Raw genomic sequence first — 21,504 nt, 5'->3', positions numbered from 1 at the left:
ATCGGTCAGAAGTACTTAAATGTGCTTCATCTGAAAAATACAAACACTGGTAGCAATTTAAACATTTTCACTGTCAAATACTTAACATCAAACGTAGCAGTGACTATCCTGGAACTGAAAACTTCAAGGTTTTTTTTTGCTTTGACTCCTGTAGCCTCATCTCATGAGCCAAGATGTTCCTGAAGACTGGGACAAAGAAGCGGTCAAAGTTCTTGTTGGCAAAAACTTTGAGGAAGTTGCCTTTGACGAAACAAAGGATGTTTTTATTGAATTCTGTAAGTGTGACAAGCGCTTCAATGCGGTTCTCTTCATTGGCCTTTCTGTTTGATTTGAGTATACCTCTTTAAGTTTTAAAAACACAAATCTTTTAAGGTAATATTTAGTCATTTAAATGGTGACTAGTGCATGTACACCTAAGAGGCCTTGAAGTAGAGTTGCAGTAGACTTTATTGGAAATAATTGTGCTTCCATGATCCAGCAGCCTTGGTACTGGTGTTTGCCAGACTGGAGAAGGGAGGTCAAGTGTATTCAATACACACACCTTATTCTATCTTTCATTTGCATGCTAATTGGATGAATGTCTATTCCAATTGGAGACCAGAACTGAACAAAGTATAACAAAGTAAAGATCAATCTAGAGTCACTACAGGGAAAGCTGAAAGTGCTATGGGTACCAGATGAGATCCCTCTGATTTTAGGAAGGTACAGTTTGTAATGAAATGAATTCTACATGGGCCCATGAACCCATGTGCCAGGAACTGCAATCTGGGGGTAACTTACTGGTATAAAACATTCTTTTGCCACAGATGCTCCATGGTGTGGTCACTGTAAACAGCTGGCTCCTATCTGGGAATCTCTGGGAGAAAAGTACAAAGATAATGATAAAATAGTAATTGCGAAGATGGATGCCACTGCCAATGAAATTGAATCTGTGAAGATCCACAGTTTCCCCACACTCAAATTCTTCCCTGCCAGCTCTGAGCGAACGGTGAGTGTTGGTCCACAGATCTCTGAGACCAATGTTTTGTTGCTCTGATATTTTCATTTTCGACGTTTAACTTGCAATAAGACGTGGCATTGCTGTTTCACAGGAGATGCTGAAAATATTTGATTCTCCAGTTACTGAGTTAAACATAATGATGAAATGTCTTTAACATGAATATTTACACTTACCATTTCTCTAACTTAAGTTTAATGTCTGTTTACAGATTATAGATTTCAATGGTGAGAGGACACTTGAATCTTTTGTCAAATTTGTAGAGAGTGGAGGAAAGGATGGAGGTACCATTGATGAAGTAAGTATGAACCAGTCTGGCCAGGTACTCTGGTTTTGACTGTGACCTAGAAGGTGGTAATATTGAACTTGTGCTGTTCTCAGATGTTAGTTCTAGTGTGGTATGCAGTGAGCTTCACTGTAATGACATGTGGCTGCAGTGTGACACTTTTGCCCAGATCATGCTGGCTGCTATTAGAGTTGGACGTATTGTTCATCACATGGTTTTATTACATTGGGGAATACTAATCTGGATAGCATGTTGTAATACCCTACTTCTTGTTAATTTCTTTGAACAATGGTTCAGAGCTGAAATGTGAGGAAGCTGGAGGGATTTAGGAGGGAGAAAATAACATGTATTTAAATATACTTAATACTATTTTTAAAAGCACTCGGTATATTTTTGGCCTCCGTTGGACAAATACAATCCACATTCCTTTGTCCTTAGACAATTTGATCTTCCCAGAATAGTCAGAGTTGCTTTCCTGGTAGTCAAATCTGATCAAGTGGAAGGACGGGTGCATGTTGGTGTTGATTTTTTAAAAAAAAAAAAATGTTGACCAGTTTTAAACTTAAATAGCTGTATGTCTTTGACACCTCTAACATTGTTGTTTGTCTTTTGCTGGTCAAGTGTGCTGCCTTCAAATCCCTGCTAACTGCTTTAATGTTATCTAAAGTGGCTAAAAGAGTTTAGCATGCTTGTGTTCATCACTCAGCCCTTTGAATTAAGGAGTTAGGACGTAATGTTCGGGTTGTACAAGACGTTAGTGAGGTCTCTGAATACTGTGTCCGTCTGGTCATCCAGTTGCCGGAAGGATATTAAACTGGAGAGAGTTCAGAAGAGATTTGCCAGGAATGGAAGGTTTGAGTTATAAGGAGGCTGGGATGTTTTTTCACGAGTGTATAGATGTTTTTTCCTAGGGTGGGAATTTCAAGATTGGGGCTACACTTTGTGACAGGAGAAATACTTTTTAAAGAAATGAGGAGCAATGTTTTTGAGGGTGGTTTGTGTGTGTAATGAACTTCCTGAGGAAGTGGTGCATGTCAGTACAATGCAAGCTTTACAAGAGGCTTGGATAAGTACACCAAATAGGAAGGGGTTTGAAGGAATATGGGCCAGGAGCAGGCAGGTGGGGCTAGTTTAGTTTGGGGTTGTTTGGCAAGGACTGGTTGGACTGAAGGGTCTGTTTCTGTGCTGTATGACTGTGACTCTATTACGTCTTTCATCTTGAAAGCTGTAATATAGGATGGAAATGACCAACTCTCATTGATTGCAATAGTGCATCTAAGGGGGAAAACTGGCATCTGGTAGTCCTGAAAGAGAGATTGTCCTACTTGAAGGGGAATTGGGTGTTTAACTATCTAGTCAAAATCTAGATCCCTGGCAAAAACAATGGACTAAGTGATTAAGAACATGCTTGCCAGGCTTTTCTAGAGCTTTATTCTGTTGAAATCTGCATTTGAGTAACCAATCTTCATTTCAGGAACCGCCACCCTAAATGATTGGATGGGTCACAGAATAAGTCATCTAGGGTTCTCTGTCCTTCCTCAATGCTCACATTCTCTCTCTCTCGCGCTCTCTCTCGCGCTCTCTCTCGCGCTCTCTCTCGCGCTCTCTCTCGCGCTCTCTCTCTCGCGCTCTCTCTCTCGCGCTCTCTCTCTCGCGCGCTCTCTCTCGCGCGCTCTCTCTCGCGCGCTCTCTCTCGCGCCCCATAAAATGAGGCCGGGCTGAAGGAAGAGTTTTTTACCTGAAGCGTGTAGCTGTCTGATCAGTCCATTAGAGGCTGTGATTACATGTTTGGGCACTGGTGTGATTTAAGCTATTGATCCTATTTTAAGCATATGATGCCTCCAAATGCCTTTCTCATTCTAGAATGCCAGTAAACAGTTGACAATATTGTGTGCATTTGGCAGGTCGGGACTCAGTTCTTGGAAATGGAATGATGGTTGGGGGGAGGCAACTGAAGATGTGTGAACTGATACTGTGAGCAACTCGTTCTACAAATTGGTGCTGCTGCTTAATACCTGCATCTGTCTGTTCACTCAGGACCTTGAAGATCTTGATGAAGATGAGGAAGCAGAGGAGTTAGAATCAGAAGACGAAGAAGCTGATCATCTTAAAGATGAATTGTAAAAATAATTGCAGCCAAAAACACTACTTTTTTTTTTTGTACAACTCAAACAGTAAACATGGAATATTTAACATCAAGTTCTGAGTTGATAAACCAGGGACTATCCAAACAATTGTCAATGCACACAGTGCGATTGCTATCACTTAATTTATTAGGGATCTTCATCCTTAATTTTTGAAGCCACAAACTGATATCTACACTTGGGACTTTTTTTCTTGTTACTGATTCATGTAATGTACTTTTGTACAGGGTTTTTAAACTTGTTTGTATTAACATTACATATTTGACTAGTGATGGAAGGTTGTCTCTCACTTAGTGTCTGTGTTGCCTAGAAAGTGATGAATGTTGAACTAGGGGCCACTGATTTTGGGGCAGGGCAGGGGGAAGAAATATACAAGCCATTAAAATCCATCAACTGCAGTATTGTTAAAAGGATGTGGCTTCTAGTTTTGCATTTCAGGGACACTTCTGTTTCAAAGTAAACCTTTTTGATGTTTGAATTTGGATCCAAGCTGATTAACATTTTGTTTTTGCTCAAGGGTGGGTGGGGTGGGGTGGGGGGAGACCATGCAACAGTTGAAGGGTGGGGTGACAAAGCTTCATATGTGAATTGTGCAATTCTTTTGAGCATTCCGAGCTGTTTAAACAGAGGCAAAAGATTTGGTGGTCAGGATAAAATTAAAGGAAAATTAAACCTTTTTTTTCTCCATTCTGTGACTTCTCCTTTCATTCTGTTTAGCTCATTTTTTAAAAAAAAAATTCTTGTTTGTATTGAGGCTTGTTGATCTTAAAGATGTTGTGTTGGGATTGCTGGTCAGCCATTTTCAAATTGAATAGAATAATCTCCAGAAACTAGCTACCTGCAGTCTTTATAGTGCAGTCTCTCAGCAAGTCTGACTCCATCAAGTTGATCATGACTGGGCTTTAAAATCCAGTGTACTGGATTTGTAGACCCCACAAGCTGTGTTTCAGAATGACCTGTCCATAATGTCTCATCTCGACTTTAAACCTTGCTAGCTCTTTCCTTTCTGGGCTGCCCCACCTTGTTCAGATACACCTTTCTATTTGGTGGATCTATTCAGGAGCAGCATAGTTCAAACCAGGCTGCTCCCTATGCACCAAGATTAATTGTACTTCACAGCAGCTTGCACAGTTGTTTGGAGGTCAGTGAAACATAATTACTTCCAACCCCTACAGATTCCACTTAATGAACTGGTCAAGGATTCTCTGCTCAGTTTGTACTGACCTGAGAATGGCATCTAAGTTAAGTTGGAATAAATTATCTAAATCCTGACTTGTTTGGACAGCAGTAAGGGTACCCTTATTTGACAGTACTTCAGTTGGGAATTGATCAGGGTTGATGAGTGTTTGAATAATGGGTGAGGATGTGATTGTCTAAGATCTGACTTCAGTGCATCATGGAAACCTGGTGGTATCAGACCATGTGAAGAACTGTTTTAGGGTTACATGGTGACAGGACATCAACATCTGAAAGTTTAGTCTGCACCTGTTTAAGATCACTTGCCTTGCCCAGTCCACAGTAAAGGTCCAATACCTCTGGCCTGGCTAGCATACAAGAACTTGTTTAATCATTACTCTCTCCATTTTGCATATGTATATGCTGGTCTATAAGTTGCTTTTTCAACAAGGGGAAAGTCAGGAAAATGAGCCACAAGGGTTAAGTTTCTCATGTTTGACTGGGAAAATCTTGTTAACGTGACAATTTTTTTCTATTGCTGAAAGCAGCCATTCTGAAGCAAGCAATAGTTAACTATTTAAATGTTAGACCTTGGGGTGCTAAATCATCTAATTTCTGTTAATCTATCTTCAGTGTACCTACCTGTATCTGATTCAGCTCCTTGACTCTAATGAACCTTATAGGTCCTAGGGAGTCTTGCTGAACAAACAGACCTTGGAGTGCAGGTTCATAGCTCGTTGAAAGTGGAGTTGCAGGTAGATAGGATAGTGAAGAAGGCGTTTGGTATGCTTTCCTTTATTGGTCAGAGTATTGAGTACAGGAGTTGGGAGGTCATGTTGCGGCTGTACAGGACATTGATTAGGCCACTGTTGGCATATTGCATGCAATTCTGGTCACCTTATCGGAAAGATGTTGTGAAACTTGAAAGGGTTCAGAAAAGACTTACAAGGATGTTGCCAGGGTTGGAGGATCTGAGCTACAGAGAGAGGCTGAACAGGCTGCGGCTGTTTTGCCTGGAGCATCAGAGGCTGAGGGGTGACCTTTATAGAGGCTTACAAAATTATGGGGCATGGATAGGATAAATAGGCAAAGTCTTTTCCCTGGGGTTGGAGTCCAGAACTAGAGGGCATAGGTTTAGGGTGAGGGGAAAGATGGGCAACTTTTTCACGCAGAGGATGGTGCATGTATGGAATGAGCTGCCAGAGGATGTGGTGGAGGCTGGTACAATTGCAATATTTGAGAGGCATTTGGATGGGTATATGAATAGGAAGGGTTTGGAGGGATATGGGCCAGGTGCTGGCAGGTGGGACTAGATTGGGTTGGGATATCTGGTCGGCATGGACGGGTTGCACCGAATGGTCTGTTTCCATGCTGTACATCTGACTCTATAACCTCTTTTTGATTTTCTTGTTGCTGGCTGGACCTGTTTATTTCTTGATCCTAGGTGTCCTTGAAGGCAGTGGTGAGCTGCTACCTTGAGCACTAGGTTAATCATCTAGTACCATCTTTGAAAAGGCCCAGTTGATGAATTTGATTGGATTGTGAGTCTGTACATGTCCCTGTGAAGTGAATACCAAAGGGCTTTGGGGCTTGCCCTCAGCTGCTGGCAAACTGACCTGATGGTGAACTCTTTCACAATCCTGAGCGCTCTTAAAATTCCCTTCTCAAGGCTTGGTTTGTGGTAATGTGAATCACATGAGCCTCTAATCCAGGTAAACATGCTGACTTAGCTGTTCTGATATTTGATTAGATTACTTAGTATGGAAACAGGCCCTTAAGCCCAACAAGTCCACACCGACCCTCCGAAGAGCCACCCACCCAGACCAGTTCCCCTACATTTACCCCTTCACCGAACACTACGGGCAATTTCCCATGGCCAGTTCACCGAACCTGCACATCTTTGGACTGTGGGAGGAAACCGGAGCACCTGGACGGAACCCACACAGACACTGGGAGAATGTGCAAACTCCACACAGTTGCCTCAGGTGGGAATTGAACCTGAGGGTCTCTGGCACTGAGGCAGCAGTGCTAACCACTGTGCCACCATGTTGTTTTGACCTCCCAGCTTGCGATTGGTGTTTTAAAATTAAATAGAAGTGTTGCCATGTACTAAACCTGGAATTCTGTGCATCTTTCTGGAGCTTGAGCAGCTGTAGATGGTCAGCCTTGTCATAAGATCAGAAGTGGAGATGTCTGCACAATGGTCAGCACCATTTGTGACTCTTATATTGAAGCAGTCCATGTTCAAATGCAACAAAAACTGGGCAATGTCCAGGTTTGTGCTGATATGGCAAGTATTGTTTGTGCCAGGCAATGACTGCCTCCAGTACAAAGCAACCTAACCACCACCAATTTACATTTTAGTGCTGTTACCATCACCAAATTCCCCCACTGTCAAAATCTTGGGAGTTGCTGTTGACTAGATTTACCATCACTACTGGCTACACTAACAGGGCAGAGGGTAGAAATCCTGCAGCAAGAACAAGTGAGTGTGGAGTCCTCTCCTTGCCTAGAAGGGTACATTTCCAACAACACTTGAAGCTTGACACCATCCAGGAGACAGCAGCACACTAGATTGGTACTAAGTACAGAAAACTCTATTCCCTTCAATGCTTAGTCGCAGCAGTGTGTATTAGCTAGGAAATGCACTGCAGACATTCACCTGGAATTGTTAGCACTTTCCAAAACCGTCACTTCCATCTGTTGGAGAAGCGCAGCAGACACATGGGAACACCACCTGCAAGTTCCCCTCTAAGCCGCTCGCCATCCTGCCTTGGAGATACATCACTTGTTTCAGTGCATCTGGGTCAAAATCCTGAAATTTCCCTCACTAAGGCAATTATGGGTCAATTTTCAGCACCAGGATGACCAGTGGTTCAAGAATGTAGCTCACTGCTGCCATCTCAAGGGCAACTAGGGACAAGCAATAAATGCTGGACCTGTGCTACCATTAACATTTGTAGACAAGGAAGAAATATTGTGTTTTAACATCTCTTTTTGAGGGAAACAACCTGAACTCACTCCTTGCCCAATTCTCTCTGGTTTGCTACCATCAAAATTCAGGGCAAGTTACACAAATCCCAAATTTTGTCCTTTAAAATACCCAAAGATGCGCTACCATTAACATTTGTAGACAAGGAAGAAATATTGTGTTTTAACATCTCTTTTTGAGGGAAACAACCTGAACTCACTCCTCGCCCAATTCTCTCTGGTTTGCTGCCAGCAAAATTCAGGGCAAGTTACACAAATCCCAAATTCCTCTATTTTGTCCTTTAAAATACCCAAAGATGCTTTAAGCTGTTTCGTAGTACCTGTTCTTTCTAATAGCTACAAGTTTTTACTTCTAGTTATCCAGTTACTAACTACTTGCTTTCAGCCATGTTTTATAATTATACTTTTATCCAATAAAACTGCATTTTTAAAAAGTACCCCTGAATTTCCCCTTCCTAAAGCTGTTCCTGATTAAAGCATATGTTTTATCACTTAACTGACCAGAGCAATGGAATTGTTCCAATGAATTTTTGTAAGCTTAAAACCTCTTTTTGCTTTGGTGTTATTGTTAATGATATATTGACATGACTGATCTCAGTCTCGGTGAATATAGGACAGAATGGGCATCCTGGCCTTCATGCTTGAGCCATATACTGCGTATTCCCAGTCATATGACATGTAGTTCCTTGTATTATAATGTAAAAGTTCACCTCAGCAATTTAATCATGTGCATTTCAGATCATGAATTCTTAAACTGCAGGCAGGGGACAGCAGTCTAAATTTAACCTTGTCCATTGGTGACCAGGAAGCTGCTAGGATGGGACAGAATTTGCAGCACAAAAGCAGGCCAGCCAGTCTGTGGTGTTAAAAGCTTCAAGTTGATCTCTATCTAATCCCATCAATATCTTATTCCTGTTCTCACTTAGTGCGTCCTTTAACGTGTCTGCAGAAGATGCCTTTATTGTTCCCTTTGGTTGTGATCTTCCCTGCAAGTAACAGCCTTAAACTTGCATTGATGCTTGGGGAGATGTAATGTGTCAACAATACAGTCAATGAATTGGTTTGAAGTGGGCTTGTGAAACATGGCAGTTGACGTGTACTGTATAATCCCATAAAGCAGACAGACTTGCTTTTTATTAGGCAGATGAGTACTATACCTGCTTAGGAATCAGTATCTTTGGGGGGAAAGCTGGCAGTAAAATAACTGATTAGATATGCAGCAGGAGCAAGTGAGGACTGAAACTGCTGGAGTCAGTGTTGTGCTGGAAAAGCGGAGCAGGAGAGGAGAGTTGATGTTTTGGGCATAATCCATTCAGGACCTGGTACAGGCCATCCATTGGAAGGGAAAGGGTGCCCACACTAATCAGGAAGATGAGCTGGAAGTGGATTAAATCTGTGTTTTAGATTTCAAAGATTTGAAAAGTCATACATTTGTATGTTGAAGGTGCGATTACATGAAACCGGGAGAGAGTTGATTTTTATTTTGAAAAGACTGTGATATTCAAAGATGTTGGTGATGGTAAAGGGAGGAACGTGCAAATTCGTGAGGAATGAGATGGAGCTGAATGAACCTAAATCCTGAGACCATGCTGGGTCAGGCATTTTTGGGAAGATGAGGTCATGTGTATACCTGCTTCAGAGCAGAGAGGGGAGTATAGCTATAAATAAGAGGAATGTTAAAAAAAAAATTACATTTTTAAACTGAGCAGGAGAGGTGACAGTTGGGTCAATGATCTATCCCAATCATTTACAGAACAGAAGGAGATCTTTCATCCAATCGAATCAATGCCAGCTCTCCATGGAGCAATCCAAAAATATTTTCCATTTACTGCATTATTCGAGAATTTTCTTAATTTCTTCCAAAAACATGCCCTATTTAACTCAAAACAAGATGCTGCCTTACCTGCTGAATTTCTGCACTTCTTAAAGCAGATTGTGATTGATGACTCTCATGATGTTGGTTTGGGGATAAATAATGGGGGAAATTCCGAATGATGGCTGTGGATTGTTTTCGGTCTGACTCAGAGAACAATCCGGGGACTCCCGAGATCTTGGACCTTGTCTGGATGGGACAAACGTCAACAAGCTGGTGTGAGCTTGAATTTTGATTTCCAGTTTCTGAAGTGGTCTGTGAAGGCACAACCTACTGCCTCAGGTGGGAGTGCCACCTGCAGACTGTTTGCTGACCCATCAGGGCAATGAGGAGGACACTTCACGCTGACTGAATGAAGGATTTTGTCTACTGCTGAGAGTGGCTAGAAACTTTGGAGGGTCATGAAACTTGGTGAACCTATTTTTGTCTGACATGCAATCTTACACTTGTTGATCTCAAGTTGAATTAGTTTCTGTGTTATTGCCATTCAAACCTTGTCCTTGTAGTAATCCAACTATAATATTTCTAGTACCCAAGAAGGGTTGCACCTGAAATGTTGACTTCTCCACCTCCTGATGCTGCCTGGCTTGCTGTGTTCTCCCAGCCTCCTGCTTGTCTACCTTGGATTCCAGTACCTGCTCTAAATAATATTTCTAATTAGCTGTACAGTTAGAACGTTCAAATAGGTTGGACCTATACTTATCAGAGTTTAGAAAGAATGATCTTATTGAAATGTATGATTCTGAGGGATTGTTAGGAGGATGTTTCCCCTTTTGATACAGAATAAAATCAAGGGATATTGTCTTGAGAGGGAGACCATTTATTCTAAACCGATTAGATGATTTCTTTTCCTCTCTTGGTTATTAATAAATGGAATTCTTTTCTGCAAAAGGGAAGTGGAGGTATTAAATTAAATTTGAACATATTTGATGGTACAGTGGAGTTGCAGGTTATGGATTGCAGACCAGAAAATGGAGTTAAAGCCGCAATCAGATCAGTCAGCTGCTAAGTCCTCTGTAAATCTTAAACGGGAGTTTATTTACAGACTGGTGGGGCTCTGGTCCAATGGTAACAGGCTGGGACTAAAGGTCTCTCTACATGTAATTCAGTTGTTGATCCTGGTAGGCTTAAGAGCAGATGGATTTGGTATGAGAATATGAAAAGACTTGCGTTTATTAATAATTTTAATCCACCTGTTCTGATGCAAGGTAATATACCTCTGGATTTGGCAGAGCTTGTACCCGGGCCTCCTGGCTCCACGACAGGGACACTACCACTGCACAAGAGGCAGAACGTACACTAATATTACTACCTTTTATTATGTGGAGATGCCGGTGTTGGACTGTGGTGTACAAAGTTAAAAATGACACAACACCAGATTATAGTCCGACAGATTTATTTGGAAGCACTAGCTTTCAGAGCACTGCTCCTTGAGGCCTTATAAGCAGCAGCGCTCCAAAAGCTAGTGCTTCCAAATAAACCTGTTGGACTATAATCTGATGATGTGTGATTTTAACTTTGACTACCTTTTATGACCTTGAAGTTCAAAAACATGTTGCAGGCAGTGCAGTTATTATCGTCACTGTTTTAGAGTAGGAATCCTGTAAGATAATTTGTCTACCACAAGCAGAAATGAGGGGGGAGGCAACGATGTAATAGAGTTTTGCCACTGGACTAGTAATCTAACAACCCAGATACTGCTCTGGACAAAAACTGAAATTGCTGGAGAAACCCAGCAGGTCTGGCAGCATCTGTGGAGAGAAACAGTTAAAGTTTCCAGTTCAGTGTCAGCCTGTTAGTTTGAATGCCAGGGTAGCAGTTGGCGGAATTTGAATTTGGAATTAAAATACTAATGGTGACCATCAACCCTATTTGGTTCACTAATGTCTTTGGTGAAGGACACCTCTCAGGTGGACATGTGACCCCAGACCCCAGCAATGTGGTTGACTCTGAAATGACTAAGCCTGTTATGTCCAACAGCTTCAGTATTTTTATAGAAAAGAATGAAACCATCTCGGGGCCAGTGCTAAAATTGGTAGAACTCTCTCACAGACTAGCCTGACATCGTCATGTCCAAAGTAATACCCCTGTCCCTGTGCATGTCCAATCTTGTTGGCAGGACAGCCCTGACCCAGCTGGTGGCACAGTGGTATACAGTCAAGTGGGATTTGTTAACATTGACTCCAGGCCTCATGAAGTCTCGTGGCATCAGGTCAAACATGGGCAAGGAAGCCTCCTACTGATTACCAAATACCACCATTTTGGCTGGTGAAGCAGTACTCCAGTGAGTTGAACACCAATTGGTGGCCAGACCACCGAATGTACTTTGGGCGGGAGCTTCAATATCTATCAGCAGGCGTGGCTCAGCAACAGCACTACTGAGTGGGCTAGTCAATTCCTAAAGGCCATAGCCGCTAGACTGGGAAGAGACCCAGTCTCTACCAGGTGGCTGTGAAGATGCAGAAACATGCTGGTTCTCATCCTCACCATTCTGCCCTGCCTTGTTTGTCGCACATTTCTTAAGGAGCTGAAGTCCTGCCTTCACATTAAGAAAGCATCCCATTGTCTTATAGGATGCCATCACTACACTAAACATGATAGACTGTGAATAGATCTGGCAACTTTAAAAAACTGGGCCTCAACAAGACACAATGAGCCATCGACAGCAGCAGAATCACATACCCCACACAATCTGCAACCTCATGGCCTAGCATAACCCCCACTCTACCATCAAGTGAGGAGATAAACTCTGGTTCAATGAAGAGTGGAGGAAGGCATTCCAGGGGCAGCAAAAGGCACACCTACAAAGAGGTGGCAACTTGGTGAAGCTACAGCAGAGAGCTACTTGTGTGTCAAGCAGCATCCTCAGTCAGTGATTGACAAGTGATTCCACCACCTATGGATTAGATCTAAGCTTTATAGTCCTGCAATTTACTCTCAATCATCAGTAAAGTGATGGAAGCTGTCATTGACAGTGCTGTCAAACAGCACCTGTTCATGATGTCCAGTTTGGGTTCCACCAAGGCCACTCGACTCCTAACCTCATTACAGCCTTGGTTCAAACATGGACAGAAGAGCTGAATCCCAGAGGGGAGGTGAGAGTGACAGCCCTTGACATCAGGGCTGCATTTGACAGAGTGTGCCTTCAAGGAGCCCTGGCAAAATTGGAATCAACGAGTCCTGGGGGGCAGGGAAGTGAGGAAAAGGCATGAAATCTCTCCACTGGTTGGATTCATACCTGGCACTCAGTAGGATGCCTGTGGTCAGTTATCTCAGCTCCAGGACATCTCTGCAGGAGTTCCTTAGGATAGTGTCATCAGCCCAACAAACTTCAGCTGCTTCATTAATGACCTTCCCTCCATCATAGGGTCAGAGATGGGGGATGTTCATCAGTGATTGCACAATGTTCAATCAGGACTCGCCAGACACTGAGTAATCTATGTTCAAATGGAGCAAGAGGTGGACACTATCCAGACTTGGGCTGACAACTGGCAAGTAACATTTGCACCACACAAATACCAAGCAATGACCATCTCCACCGAGAGAGAATCTGACCACCTCCCGTTAACATTCAATGACATTATCATTGTTAAACCCCCACTCTCAACATTCTGAGCATTGCTATTGACCAGAAAGTGAAGTGGACTAGCCACATTAGTGTGGTCAGAGTAGGTCAGAGGCCTGGCAAAAATCCTGTAGTGAGTAACTCCCTCCTGACTCCCCAAAGCCTGTCCACCATCTACAAGACACAAGTCAGGAGTGTCATGGAATACTCCCCACTTGCCTGGATGGGTGCAGCCTCCAACAACACTCAAGAAACCTGACACCATCCAGGTTAAAGCAGCCCCCACTTGATTGGCACCACATCCACAAGCATCCACTCTCTCCACCACTGGTGCTTAGTAGCAGCTCAGTGTGTACTATCTATAGGATGCACTGCAGAGATTCACTGCAAGATCCTCAGACAGCACCTTCTAAACCCATGACCATAGAGTTATTTATTTATTTATATACACAGCACAGAAACAGACCCTATGGTCCAACTTGTCCATGCCGACCAGATATCCTAACCTAATCTAGTCCCACTTCCCAGCACCCAGCCCATATCTCTTCAAACCCTTCCTATTCATATACCCATCCAAATGCCTTTTAAATGTTGCAATTTTACCAGCCACCACCACATCCTCTGGCAGCTCATTCCATACACGTAACACCCTCTGCGTGAAAAAGACGCCCCTTAGGTCTCTTTTATATCTTTCCCTTTCTCACCTAAACCTATGCCCTCCAGTTCTGGACTCCTCCACCCCAGGGAGAAGACTTTGTCTATTTATTCTATCCATGCCCCTCATAATTTTATAAACCTCTATAAGGTCATCCTTCAACCTCCTGGGGTTCCCGCTCCAGGGAAAACAGCCCCAGCCGATTCAACCTCTCCCTGTAGCTCAAATCCTCTAACCCTGGCAACATCCTTGTAAATTTTTTCTGAACCCTTTCAAGTTTCACAACATCCTTCTGATAGGAAGGAGACCAAAACTGCACACAATATTCCAAAAGTGGCCTAACCAATGTCCTGCACAGCCGCAACATGACCTCCCAACTCCTGTACTCAATACTCTGACCGATAAAGGAAAGCATACCAAACGCCTTCTTCACTATCCTATCTCCCTGCGACTCCACTTTCAAGGAGCTATGAACCTGCACTCCAAGGTCTCTTTGTTCAGCAACACTCCCTGGACTTTACCATTAAGTGTATAAGTCCGGCTCTGATTTGCTTTTCCTAAATGCAGCACCTCACATTTATCTAAATTAAACTTCATCTGCCACTCCTCAGCCCATTGGTCCATCTGATCAAAATCCCATTGTAATCTGAGGTAACCTTCTTTGCTGTTCACTACACCTCCAATTTTGGTATAATCCGCAAACTTACTAACTATATCTCCTACGTTCACATCCAAATCATTTATATATATGACGAAAAAAAGTGGACCCCGCATCGATCCTTGTGGCACTCCATTGGTCAGAGGCCTCCAATCTGAAAAGCAACCCCCCCCACCACCACCCTCTGTCTGTCAGCAAGAGGCCCAGCAATCACTTCCCTAGCTTTCCACAGAGTTCTAGGGTACACCTGATCAGGTCCCAGGAATTTATCCACTTTTATGCATTTTAAGACACCTAGCACTTCTTCATCTGCAATATGGATATTTTTCAATATGTCACCATCTATTTCCCCACATTCTTTACCTCCAATGTCCTTCTATTTCCATCCAGAAGGACAAGGGCAGCAGATACATGGGACCACCACCTCCTGCAAGTTTCCCACCAACCCACTCACCAACCTGACTTGGAAATATTTTACATACATCAAATGGGAGTGACAGAAGAGTGGACCAGGGTGTTACAGAGGAAATACTTTGTAGAGGAGGTTTTGGCTCCCATGATTGCATCTGGAATAATAAGGAATTCATCCCCTACCCACCCACCACAAACCCGCCCATGTCATGTGCACATTCTCTGTAACCGAATGAAAGTCCCAGCTCTCATTCTCCCTCTACTGAACTTGATAAACAGGGACAACCTGTCCCCCTGAACACAGCAAAAACCATGACTATAAACAGCCAAGTTGCAGAACTGTGTAATCTCCCTCGGGATAGCAGCTGAAGTTTGAGGATGTTGCAACTTGTGTTTGGTGAGATGATCAATTTAACTGGAGGAGGACGCCCAAGGTGAGACTGGGGTGAGATCTTGTTTTGGGAAGGCTCATTCACCTTCTGATCCTCCCCCTCCCGGCTCTGCAACAGGCAAGTGGATCAGCTCCATAACATGTAACTTGCAACAGGTGCCGAGTACGTCAGGCACATGTGAGAGAGAGTGTCGGTCCGCCCTCTGTCCTCCCTCAGTGAGTCAGCTCTCTGTCCCCAGAAATAGAGCAAGCTGCTGTATAAAGCTGGGATCTTCTCACTGACAGGGGGATGGTTTACTGAGCAGCAGCAGTGCAGCTCACCACTCAACAGAGGGAGAAAGGACAGGCGCTTATTCTGTCTTTAAACACTCAGTGGTGGTCCGAGGCTTTGCTATGAAATACTACACAGAAGTTTCCAGGTGTGCGGTGCCAACTAGCAGACTGAAGCCAGTCCGCACAGTCCACTTCCCCAATGACATAGTCTTCCTGGATCACATCCGCCAGGGTGACCTACAGCAAATCGGGCGCTTCATCAGAGCAAGCAAGGTGAAGCTGGACACCTTATACCTGACCGGTGAGTACAACAGGGCTCAGTGACTGTAGGACCTTATACCTTACCAGTCAGTACAGCAGGGCTCAGTGACTGTAGGACCTTATACCTGACCGGTGAGTACAGCAGGGCTCAGTGACTGTAGGACCTTATACCTTACCGGTCAGTACAGCAGGGCTCAGTGACTGTAGGTCCTTATACCTTACCGGTCAGTACAGCAGGGCTCAGTGACTGTAGGACCTTATACCTTACCGGTCAGTACAGCAGGGTTCAGTGACTGTAGGACCTTATACATGACCGGTCAGTACAGCAGGGCTCAGTGACTGTAGGACCTTATACCTGACCGGTCAGTACAGCAGGGCTCAGTGACTGTAGGACCTTATACCTGACCGGTCAGTACAGCAGGGCTCAGTGACTGTAGGTCCTTATACCTGACCGGTCAGTACAGCAGGGCTCAGTGACTGTAGGTCCTTATACCTGACTGGTCATTACAGCAGGGCTCAGTGACTGTCGGACCTTATACCTGACCAGTGAGTACAGCAGGGCTCAGTGACTGTCGGACCTTATACCTGACTGGTCATTACAGCAGGGCTCAGTGACTGTAGGACCTTATACCTGACCAGTGAGTACAGCAGGGCTCAGACCTTATACCTGACCAGTGAGTACAGCAGGGCTCAGTGACTATTGGAAGGCTGTTGTGAAACTTGCAAGGGTTCAGAAAAGATTTACAAGGATGTTTCCAGGGTTGGAGGATTTGAGCTATAGGGAGAAGTTGAATAGGCTGGGGCTGTTTTCCCTGGAGCGTTGGAGGGGTGACCTTATAGAGGTTTACAAAATCATGAGGGGCATGGAGACGGTGAATAACCAAGGTCATTTTCCAGGCAGGGGGAGTCCAGAAGTAGAGGAAATAGGTTTAGGGTGAGTGGGGAACGATTTAAAAGGGATCTAGGGGGCATTGCTTTCACACAGAGGGTGGTATGTATATGGAATGAGCTGCCAGAGAAAGTGGTACAGGCCTGTACATTACAGCATTTAAAAGGCATCTGGATGGGCATATGAATCGGAAGGGTTTATAGGGATTTGGGCCAAATACTGGCAAATGGGAAAGATTAATTTAGGATATCTGGCCGGCATGGATGAGTTGGACCAAAGGGATTGTTTCCATGCTTTACATCTCTATGAGTCCATGCCTACCCTTCTCCCACACAGGGAGAGAGGGGAATGGGGAAGTTGCTGCTGGGGAGTAAGTTCCCACCAGCACCACTCATTGTTGGCAAATAGGGAGATTTACAAAGAAAATTCAGTGGCATCTGTTTGAATTAAAACCATCAAATGTTTTTGTGCATCTGTCCCAATAAATATATCTTTATTTAAAGGGCTGTCGAACTGACATGGATGAAATACTCTGATTCATCCTGCAGTTTTCTATGGCATAGGCAAACTCTCATCAGAGAGAGAGAGACAACTGGTAGTGGTTTAACCTGAGGGTCCTCAAGTGAGGAGAGAAGTGGGATCTTTCATAGTAACCTCAGGTGGTGCGGGAATTGAACCCATGCTTTTGGTCCACATTGCAACCAGCCAACTGAGCCCAAAGGGCTAGTCCCTGTTACTTTATCATTATTACATGCTCACACTTTCTCTGCCACACCTATTGTATTGCACCAATATTACTGTCACATTGTTACACACCGCCCCTATCGCAGTTACCCTGTTTTTGGTCCCAGATTTCCAGGAGTACAAACAGCTTCTATATTAAATGCTGAATCGTATATGGCGGGGGGAGCAATTTACAGACAGAGTTGTGGGATTTTCCTAGCCCATAGTTTGACTCTAGTATTTAAGGCTGAGGGGTAGTGAATCTGATTGAGGTGTACAAACCTCTGAGGGGCATAGATAGAGGCAACAGAGAAACTTTACCCATTAGTAGAGGGGTCAATAACCAGGGGGCACAGCTTAAGATCAGGAGCAGGAAGTTTAGAGGGGATTTAAGGAAAGTTATTTTCACTCCGATATCTGGAACCCACTGCCTGAAAGGGTGGTAGAGACAGGAATCCTCAAGACATTTATAGTAAATTAGTTGAACATTTGAAATGCCATAGTATATAAAACTAAGTGCTGGAAAATTAGATTAAAATGGATGGATGCTTGATGACCAGTGTGCACCCAACGGGCTGAAAGGTCTCTAAAAAGTCTGATTCAATTACTGTAGCTGCTCTGCAAGTAATGAAGCCCTCTGGCTGGGGCATATTATCTGTCTGGTGTGCTCTGGCTGCCTCCAGAATGAAATGTGAACTGTACAGATTGCAATGCATTCTGAAATTAATTTGCTGTCAGATTTACTTCTGTGAAATTAAAGAATTGCTCTGACAGTGGGTTTTGGAAGCTCTTTTCTTAATTAAATGGTTGGTTTGTATTTTGATTTTAGGAATGGCAGCGCTACACGAAGCAGTCCTGTCCGGAAATTTGGAATGTGTGAAACTGCTGATCAAATATGGGGCTGATATTGAGCAGAAGGACGAGAATGGATGGACTGCACTCCACATGAGCTGCAGTGACGGGCACTTGGAAGTAGCAAAGTAAGAATCACACAGACAGACAGACAGACAGACACATACACCCACACCCACACACAGATAGACAGACACACAAACACACACACACAGATACAAACACACACACACACACATAGGCATACACACACAGACACACATGCACAATCACACACACACATGTACACACACACATTTTACATCAGTAGAACATTCTGTGAAGAGGATTAAAAGCTAAATGTTTAATTACAACATATATGAGGTGCTTAAGCGACTTGATCAGGTACACATTAGAAAACCACTCCTATCCCTTAGAGAATCTAGAACACATCGTCACCGTCTCAGAATAGATGTTTGATTGTTTAGAACTGAGGGAGAATACAGTTCTTCAGTGAGAAGGTCGTGAATCTCTGGTATTCTCTAGTTCAGAAGATTGTGGAAGTTCAGTCGTTGACTGTATTCAAGAGAGGGTTTCATAAGAATTTTACATTCTTAGGGTATTGAGGAATGCAGGGATTGGGCAGGAACGTTTTGGAGATGAAAGATCAGCCCTTTTTGTTTTATTAATTCAGGTAAAATGGACATCACTGACAAGATCAGCATTTCTTGCCCATCCCTTAATTCCCCTATTGCCCTTGAAAGGAATCAGTGTTTAAGCCCCAATTATTCACAATCTATATCAATGCTTTGTGGACCAATTGTAATCATTCCAAACGTATAGCTGAAACAAAATGCGATGGGAATGAGTTGTAAGGAAAATGCAGAGGTTTCAGAGTGACTTAGACAGGCTGAGTGAATGGGCAAGAGCATGGCAGATGGAATATAATGTGATAAGTGAGGGTTTATCCACTTTGGCAGGAGGAACAAAGGAGCAGAATGTTTCTTAAACTGAGAGAGATTAGAATGTGTGGATGCCCAAGGGAGCGGTGTCATTGTTCCTAAATTGCTGATGATTAGCATGCAGGCAGGGGCTCTCTGGAATTGAGTGGTAATGTCCCAACCCCTGGACTGAGGGACCTGGGTGCAAGTCCCACCTGTTCCAGAGGTGTGTAATAACATCTTTGAACAGGCTAATTAGGAAAAATAACCTAATTTAAAAAAAAGAGACAAAAATGAGCACGCAAATAGAGCAAACAATTTGGAAAGCAAACGTTAGCTTTTATTTCAAGAATTTGAGTACAGAAGCAAAGAAATCTTGGTCCAATTGTTTGAAACACTGGTTAGATTAAACTTTGAGTTTAGTGCACAGTTCTCTTTGTTTAAGGAAGGGTATACGTGCCACACAGAGAGTACAGCAAAGGTTCACTAGACTGACTCCTGGGAGGAGAGATGAGGAGAATGGACTTGTATCCTTTGCATTTATAAGATTGGATGTCAAGATCTCAGAAAAATTACAAAATTCTTGAAGGGATGGGACAGAGTAAACACACAAAGGATATTTCCCCAGGGTGTGGGGTCTAGAAACAGGGAAGACAGTTTCAAAATAAAAGGGAAGTCATTTAAGATTGAGATAAGGAGGAACATTTTTACTCAGAGTGGTGGCAGTTTGGAATTTTGTACCTCAGACACCATTGGAAGCTTGGCTGAGAAGAACATTCAACACAGTGTTTGACATATTTCTATTTATTTATGACATTAAACGATACGGGGATGGAGCAGGAACATGGTGTACAGGTTCATATTCAGCCATGATCTGGAATGGCAGAGAAAGAATAAAGGGGTTGAATAGCCTACTGCTGCTCTTATGTACCTTAAAGATGACCATTGTCATATTGTTGACCTTGGGAGATTCTTGTGTGTAAATTGACTGTCATATATCCTACATTACTGCAGTTAACTAGACTCCAAAAGTATTTCATTGGATTTAAATATGGAGAGTCCTGTAGTTGTGTGAAAGGTACTATATAAATGAAACCTTGGATATTTCTGTGGTAAAAATCATGTATTTCATTTGTGTCTGACCCATGTAGGTACCTGTTGTCTCAGGGAGCCAGAGCGGACATGGCAAATGATGATGGGGAGCTGCCCAAGGACCTTATTGATCCTAAAGATGTCAAATTGCGGGCACTGTTTGAGCTCAGGGACGGCTGAGAACACTCCCTGATTCAGGCATATTTCACTACCAGACAACACACCATGACTAGCACCAAGAGCATAAACCAATGTTCAGTCTGTGACTCTGGACAAAAAGTGCTAATGTTCCTCTGTCAGCCTGGAGAGGTTTGTGAGCTGCAAGTGCAATGTGAGATCTGCAGAATTTCTTCAATCATCTACATAATTGCTTGAGTTCATTTCCTTTTGAACTTTGACTCTCTGAATATCATTGCTTCCAGTCTTTTTGAATGAAGCTATCAACGGGTTAATTGATAAGTTTAAAGAATTTTCCGTTTCTGCTGCCAACTGTCAGCATTTCAAGGTTTTCAATGATCATGTTTAGCACTGACTGTTTTTGCCAGCCCCTATAATGATCTGAAGAATGACAAGTCTTACAAACATTAGTGTCTTAATTTGCTGTGATTCCTTGTTTATCCCTGCGGCTTCCTATATATCCAGGGTCTCCCAATGACTTACCTCCAGCTATCGCTGTAATTAATACCACTTAGAACAAAGCATAATACTTAAGTGAACGTAAAATTTTAAAACTGTGGTGAACAATGTTTGCTGCACTTTAAATACCAGAGTAAGACAGGGAGTTACCTACTTATTTAACAGCTATCAGTTATCTTTCCTATTACACCCTTGTTTGACTTGGTGCCAACAGTTTTTCCATATCTTATGCACTTGGGGACATTGTATTGTGTTAATTTTGTTCTGTAGATGCAAGTTTTTGTTATAATATGTACTGGACCATGTTTTGTATATTTATGAATGATTAAAGTTCTACATTTTGTTACTAGTAGTTGTGCAAATCAACGTCCTATCTCTTTTGTTCATTTTCCTCTTGGGCCTGAAATATCCTAATTATCTGTCTGATGATTTCACTATCTTGTTTTTAAGTAATCTGGTCCAAAAATAGGGATTACATTTGGTGATCTTAATAGATTGTTCAATTTTTCAAAACTTTCTTAAGTTTTTTTTATTGTTCCCTAAAAATAGAGGCTTAAAAGAAACTTAATCATAAAGAGTACCCTCAACAATTCCAGATCAACAAACCAAGGTTCCTGCATTAATCAGTTCTACAGTTTCTCAAAGAGATGGTCTTGTTACTAACCATTGGAATTAGCGTTAGACTATGAGGAACTCAATGATCGTTGTATG

The 21,504-nt window shown here is 42.9% G+C and overlaps 2 protein-coding genes across 2 annotated transcripts in view; both read left to right on the top strand.

Annotated features, from left to right (window-relative positions):
* p4hb (prolyl 4-hydroxylase, beta polypeptide) overlaps positions 1-4,114 on the top strand; it is a 32,752-nt gene extending 28,638 nt beyond the window's left edge. The window contains exons 8-11 of the mRNA XM_043715016.1: positions 155-275; positions 807-988; positions 1,209-1,295; positions 3,321-4,114. Coding sequence (XP_043570951.1) covers positions 155-275; positions 807-988; positions 1,209-1,295; positions 3,321-3,407 — 477 coding nt within the window. The 3' untranslated portion in view covers positions 3,408-4,114. The remainder of the gene's footprint in view (positions 1-154; positions 276-806; positions 989-1,208; positions 1,296-3,320) is intronic.
* An 11,309-nt stretch (positions 4,115-15,423) lies between these two features.
* Positions 15,424-21,145, top strand: LOC122562256 (protein phosphatase 1 regulatory subunit 27-like). Its single transcript, XM_043715015.1, has 3 exons — positions 15,424-15,721; positions 18,123-18,273; positions 20,217-21,145. The coding sequence occupies exons 1-3, from the start codon at positions 15,541-15,543 to the stop codon at positions 20,335-20,337; spliced, it is 453 nt and encodes a 150-aa protein (XP_043570950.1). The 5' UTR covers positions 15,424-15,540; the 3' UTR covers positions 20,338-21,145.
* The last annotated feature ends 359 nt before the right edge of the window (positions 21,146-21,504 follow it).

The sequence above is a fragment of the Chiloscyllium plagiosum genome, chromosome 24, assembly GCF_004010195.1.
Source record: "Chiloscyllium plagiosum isolate BGI_BamShark_2017 chromosome 24, ASM401019v2, whole genome shotgun sequence".
In the NCBI taxonomy this organism is placed as follows: domain Eukaryota; kingdom Metazoa; phylum Chordata; class Chondrichthyes; order Orectolobiformes; family Hemiscylliidae; genus Chiloscyllium; species Chiloscyllium plagiosum.
Note: the sequence above shows the minus strand (reverse complement) of the source record. Positions and strands in the feature narration are given on the sequence as shown.